General features: G+C 44.3%; 1 protein-coding gene across 1 annotated transcript; it reads left to right on the forward strand.

Moving 5' to 3' along the window:
- Positions 1 to 703: 703 nt before the first annotated feature.
- On the forward strand, positions 704 to 6,129 carry LOC149182888 (uncharacterized). The gene is made up of 3 exons (XM_089414710.1): positions 704 to 3,278; positions 3,549 to 4,829; positions 4,934 to 6,129. Exons 1-3 carry the CDS (start codon positions 704 to 706, stop codon positions 6,127 to 6,129), a joined length of 5,052 nt encoding a protein of 1,683 aa, XP_089270836.1.
- Positions 6,130 to 6,908: the final 779 nt, after the last annotated feature.

Here is a 6,908-nt window from a genome sequence, read left to right on the forward strand (position 1 = left end):
GTCCACTGAATAGAAAGGAGGTAGAAGTTGAGACAACACAGAACAACAAAGACAAGAACAATTTCATTAAGCCAAAGAACAGGCAGAGAGCCAACAGGAGAAGAGCTAACAAAGGTAGCATAGAAAGAAATTACTTCAGCAACCCCTTTGAGATCCTGGATCTTGAGACTGATTCGGAGGACAAGAAGAATATACCTAATGTGGAGGCAGAGCAAGAAGGACAGGAAGAACCCACCAGAAAAGGGACTGAGGAAGGAGACTTTAACAATGAAGTCCAAATGCAGGAAAGAACAGCAGAAATGGAAGAAGAAACAGAAATGCTAACCAGTGAAGGGGGGAGTGAGGATCTGGAGCTGGAAGAAACCCTAGCTATGGAAGGAATAGACCTACCAGCGATTGTTGAGAGCTGGAAAGACGGAGGAATTGAGGCAGCTCCGGAGGAAGAAATAAAGAAGGTCAATGAGTTATTCATAGCACGGCAGAAAGCCGAACAAGAAAAATAGAAGAGAAAGTTAGGCATAGACAAAGGAAGCAGCCTACATTATAAAGAACTCCTGGGAAAAACTTCAGGCTCGAGGCAGAAACGACGTAGAGGCCGCAAAACAAGCGCAGAAGTTCTGCAGGAGCTTGGTGAGATGCTGTATAACGCAGGTAAGATAAAGATGCTAAGTGACTTCCCGTCCTTCCAACAATTTGTTTAATAATGAAGATAGTCTCATGGAACGCAAGGGGGATTAACAGCCAGGCTAAACAGAGAATTCTGAAGCGGCAGATGCAGAAATACAACCCGGAGATGTTGTTCCTACAAGAGACCAAATGTAATAGAGCCAGCATAGATCGCCTACGCAACAAGCTGGGGAGAAACTTTGAAGTCCTGGAGATCGAAAGCCAGGGGCGAGAAGGGGGCCTAGCTACGTTTTGGAACACAAGGGAGATCCAGATTCTAACCGCTGAGGCAAGCAAACACTACATAGCGCTGGAAGCTCAACCCACAGGTAACTCCAAATCTTTCCTATGTATCAATTTATACAGCCCTCAGAAGTTAGAAGATAAGATAAGTTTCCTAGCTTCGTTATCCAAACTCCTAGAAAGGTACCCAGACTCGAATCATATTTTGGGGGGAGATTTTAACATGATCACCTCCCTCCTGGAGAAAAAAGGGAGCCTCAAAAAACTAAACAGGGATGCGGAAGCTTTCATAAGCTTCATTGAAAATGCCAGAATGGTAGATGTACTCCCTAAGAGTGGTAAATTTACTTGGAACAACAGAAGGGGGGGTGAAAGATTAATAGCTTCCAGACTGGATCGTTTCTTAGTCTCGGAAAGCATTATTATGGATGGAACAATAGTTGAATCGAACATCCTCCCAAGTGGAGGGTCGGATCATTGGCCGATTTCATTCACTATCGAGCTTCAGGGCACCCCCAGGAATAAACCCTTTCGATTCGAAAAGTTCTGGATAGAACACCCCAACTTTCTCACGATGGTTGAAAAATGGTGGTCAAAACCTTTGGACGAAACGGGCTCCAAAATGTTCAATCTTCAAAAGAAACTAAAAAACATCAAAATAAGGATAAAAGACTGGAATAAAACAGTGTTTGGCAACATCTTTCAGGAGAAAATCATCCTTGAAAACAAACTGGAACAAATTCAAAAGGATGGTGCGGCAGGCTGTAGAAATGAGGAGACCTCTGAGCAAGAAAAAGAGCTCACTCAACAATGGCATAACAGATGCAAGCAGGAAGAGTCCTTATGGAGGCAGAAGTCAAGAATTCAGTGGTTGAAGGAAGGGGAGCAAAATACTAAGTTCTTCCATAGATCAGCCATGGATTATAGAAGTGCCAACAAGATCTTAGAATTAATAAACAGTGAAGGAGAAATCCTCAAGAATCATAACGAAATATCTGTTTCCTTATCGGATCACTTTAGCTTTATAGCGCAAGAACCGAGGATCAATAGAGAGGAAGCCATCAAAGAAATCACTAATGCCATCCCTAAATCCATCACAGAGGATCAGAATTGGGCTCTTAGAAGAGAAATTACTTTGGAAGAAGTGGAGGAGGCAGTACGGAGCATGCCTAGCGACAAAGCACCAGGACCGGATGGATTCACCATCAACTTCTACAAAGCCTGCTGGCCCATTGTTAAGCAAGAAATTTGGGAAGTTGTGGAAGATTCAAGACGTTCCAAAACTATTCTAAAATCTCTAAATTCAACCTTCATTGCTCTCATACCCAAAGTTGAAGCAGCCAACAAACCGGAGAAATTCAGGCCCATAGCCCTTTGTAATGTCATCTACAAAATCATCTCCAAGGTCATAGCCAACAGGCTGAAGTCGATCCTCCCGGGCATTATATCGCAGGAGCAATCTGGTTACGTTGAAGGAAGGCAAATTCTAGATAACATTCTGCTGGCACAGGAGATGATTCATTCACTTCATTCAAGGAAAGAAGCCGGAATGCTCATGCAACTAGATCTTTCTAAAGCTTATGACAAAGTAAGCTGGACTTACTTGGAAGCAGTTTTAGAAGCATTTGGTTTCAGTAAGCAATGGATAAAATGGGTTTTAGCCCTCATAAAATCTCCTAGACTCTCCATCCTTGTGAATGGCGCCCCCTCAGCCCCCTTTAGCCCCTCAAGAGGCATCAGACAGGGTGATCCCCTTTCCCCTTTCCTATTTGTCATTCTAATGGAAGGCCTAAGTAGATTAATAGCCAAGAAAAAAGCAGAGGGTCAAATTAGAGGTCTGCAACCTATTAGGTCAATTCCAGCCACAACTCATCAACAGTTTGTGGATGACACCATGTTACATGGTGTTCCAATAGTTAAAGAAGCATTAGCTTACAGGGATATTCTCAATTTGTTCAGCAGAGCCTCGGGCATGGAGATCAATTTCTCCAAATCTACAATCTTCTTTTTCAATACTCATCAGGCTATCCAGTCACATCTGTCTCGGCTTTTGGGATTCAAAATTGGAACCTTGCCCTCGAGATATCTTGGAGCCCCTCTAACCCTCAAACCATGGCAAAAGGTTCATTGGGAGAAAGTTCTGGCCAGTATGGAGAGGAAATGCAAGCATTGGACTAACAGAGCTCTAAATTTTGCAGGCAGACTCATATTAACCAAAGCTGTCTTGCAGGCCATCCCTCAATATCTGCTCTCAATTCTTCCTGCTCCAAAAGGAATCTTGAATCAAATGAGAATAATCCAACGATCCTTTTTATGGAGTGGAAACAGAGACAAGAAAAAATGGTCTCTGGTTGCATGGCAGAAATTATGTAAACCAAAGGATAGGGGGGGACTAAATCTGGTTGATCCCTCAGTAGTCAACAGAATATGTGGGGCCAAAATCTGGTGGAAATGGATCACTGATACAAGCCTACCCTGGGCCAATCATTGGAAGGAAAAGTATCTGCCGAATTGTAACAGTCTAGACCTTATCAGAATACAGGACGCTCCTGAAGGATCGCCAATATGGAATCATGCCAAAAGCAACAGGGGCATAGTTCAGGAACACAGTTTCTGGGAGATATGAAATGGCACTCAAGCTCTTTTCTGGGAGGATGCATGGCAGCAAGCCCCGAGACTGGAATCCCCACAGCTATTACCCCTGAAGCAAATTAATCAAATTGAGGGCAAGTTCAGAGTCAATCAATACTGGAATCCACTCAGTAGAGACCCGGAATGGAGGGAGTGGACAGTTTTCAATTCAAACAATAACGAAAACACTCAGGAAATAATTCAAGTTTTAAATCAGAAAATTCTCAAAAGGAAAATTCGGATTGCCGAAGAGAATGACAAGCTGAGATGGGGTCCGAATGGCAACGGAGATTTCTCCCTGAAAGAAGCCAGGAGCATAATAGAGAAGGAAGAGCAGCCTGAAATAGTGCCCTGGTCCGACAAGGTTTGGGATAGCCTTCACTGGCCGAAGATCAGAACATTTTTATGGCTTCTTATGCAAAAGAAAACACTGACATGGGAAAACCTACTTAAAAAAGGATTTAGGGGACCTTCAAGGTGCCCAATGTGCACGGAAGCAGAGGAAACCATGAATCACCTTTTCAATTCTTGTGAGTGGGCTAACCAGCTTTGGCACTGGGTGGAAGGATTGCTAGGCGCCTCCGATCGGGACAGAGATTCCATTCAAGGAACTATCATTAACTGGAGGAAAAACTTTTCTCGCACTCGAAGAGTTGAAAGCATATGGAAATGTGTCCCAGGATTCATTTTATGGACGACATGGAAGGAGCGCAATCGAAGGATATTTCAAGAGGAAATCAGAAACATAGAATTTGCCAAAGATTCAATTTTAATTAACATCCAACAACTCATTCAAACAAAATGCAAAGAAGTACCGAATGAAAAATCGTCGGCTCAGGACTTACGAATCCTGAAGAGCTTTCATTTGGAGGCATCCAGCTATCAACCAAATGGGGGAAACAGGTCACAACCTTCCTCGCAAACCCTTAGATGGCAATGCCCGCCGGAGGGAGGACTAAAATTGAATTTTGACGGGGCATCGAGGGGCAACCGAGGCACAGCAGGTATCGGAGGCGTAATTCGCAACCAGGCCGGAGAAATTTTACATATCTACTGCAGGGCGCTTGGTGAAAGCACAAACAATGAAATGGAGTTTGTTGCGCTCGAACAAGGTCTGAGAATCCTAAGGAAAATTCGACAAGGCAATGTAATAGTTGAAGGGGATTCCTCTCTAGCAATTACAACGGCCAAACGCATTCAAGCAGGCACCAGGTCCAGCAAAGCAACCAAACATTGGAGGTTGGCTAAGGTTACAGAGAACATAACGGAGCTGATAGCAGGAATGAGAGGTTTAGTGTTCCAAATAGTCAGAAGGAAAGCGAACGGGTTGGCAGACCACTTGGTAAACCACGGTGTAGACAACCAGGACAAAGTATGGGATAGCTATTGGCAGGAGGTGGACTGCCCAATTCTCAAAGCGACATGCACACAGCTGGTAGAGAAGGACTTAATCGAAGCCGATTAAGCCTAGCCGTTGACAGTTTCGGGTCAAGGTACTGGAGGTTTGAAGATTCTGGCTACGTTAGCAATAATATCCACGGGAGTCGGATGATAGGACATTTTTGGCGGTGGAATTCTTGGCGGCGGCAGGCCAGTCAGGCGAATGATCATAACAGATCGCGCCACAGAGCATACCGCATCAGCAGTATAGGAAATGAGACACCTGGGACGGTGCCATATGGGAAAGCATCAGCAACATTTATGATGATATCGAGAGGAGCGGGTTGGCCCGAGTCATGGTACAAGGAGGCCAGATTTACTGGTAATCGGGAAAAATCAAACACCACAATTCACCATATCAACAGCTCAGAAGGACAGGACACATGGCACAACTCAACAGGAATTAAGATCAACCACAATCAAGCTCATTCGGCTTGGAGCGGTTCGGCCTGTGCGAACCTCAACCGAATTTATTATAACAGTACTCCCACTACCAGCTGGATTAAGACAGGCTTCATGAGGAAATACAAGGGAATGCACTATAAATCAGAGAGCAGATACCCTGTTTTATCAATAGTGTTTCAAAATACAGCTGAGCACGTTTCCCTCATTGGCAACTGCATCAGTTGGGACGAGTATAGAGAGTTAGCCATGGATGCGGGGAGCTGCCGTTGCGCTGCTACGAATCAGGACCTACAAGATGCGAAGAGAGGGTATGAGACCAGAACGGCAAGCAAAAATAAACGCAAAGTAGCCGAGCTAGAAGCCAAGGCTAAACAAGAGGAAGCTGGCCGCACGGAGGAGGATGTTGCGGAAGAGGTTGACTGGATGAAGGACCCGGGAACTCCTTCGAAGAGAGCTACGCAGTTTGTCAGAACTAAAGCAGAGAGTTGGCGCATTAAGACTCTCATTGCTAAAGCCCTGGAGTCGATCGAGAAAGAAAAACAGCAAGTCGTGAATGAGGTGAACCTGACGGAGGCACAAATGGCCAAAATCATCGATTACAACAGTTCGTTGGACCGCAGAATCACTACTGTGCACGAGGCTGTTGAAACAGTCAACAGAAAGCTTACTTTGCTTATCAGGATCCTGAGGGACACTGTGAACCCAGCTCCCATAAATCAGCAGCAAACTACAACAGAATTGTAGGAGAATGAGCCAATCGAAGCCCTGCAAGCCAAAGTGGACAAACATGTTCGGGAGGTTGGCCTGGATACAATCAGTCACATGGGCAAGTTCTTCTAGTGTCGTCCCCTCCACTGTTTTCCTCTTCTCTTTCCATGCTTCGGCCTTTGTTTCTTTATGCTGTTGTTTAGTAGTGTCAAGGTTTGATAGTGTTGGGTAAATAGGCATCAGCTCCTTGCTCGGGCCACCCTGCGCGGTGTGCGCTAAGCAGTTTCTTTTTGAACTCTCTGAGCAGTTGATGCGTTTTGGTTTCTAGTCTGTCAGTACTTCTCGATCTGCTGTTGCAGATTTTTTGTACCATATTTTGTGATATAATATATACATCTGACTTACACAAAAAAAAAAAAACTAGTCTGCCTCCAAGAGGTTTTCATCTTAGCTGCTTGCTCTGGGTGCCTCCAAAGAGGTTTTCACCCAAAGATCTTTTTTTTTTGACACCATTGGGCTGCCTAAAGAGGTTTTGAACCCAAAAGTGGGACTTAGGTGCCTCATGGAGGTTTTCACCTGAGTCTCTTTATTTTCTTCTCTCTCTTTTTTTTCTTTGTTTTTCTTTTTTAAGTGACTTGATGGGGTAGAAGTTGAGACTTGCTCCACTACATCACTGTCTTGTTGATGCCATTGTTGAATTCTTGCTTTGACAAGGGCTTCTTATAGACCTTCAATATGTTCCCATTGACAAGTAAAGGAATAGCCTCTGCATCAATGGTTCTCATCTACACTAAACCATTATCATGACATTTTTC

Source organism: Pinus tabuliformis, chromosome 3_2 (genome assembly GCF_031772625.1).
Source record: "Pinus tabuliformis cultivar Carrire ecotype Pingquan chromosome 3_2, CPIR1, whole genome shotgun sequence".
NCBI classification, from domain to species: Eukaryota; Viridiplantae; Streptophyta; class Pinopsida; order Pinales; family Pinaceae; genus Pinus; species Pinus tabuliformis.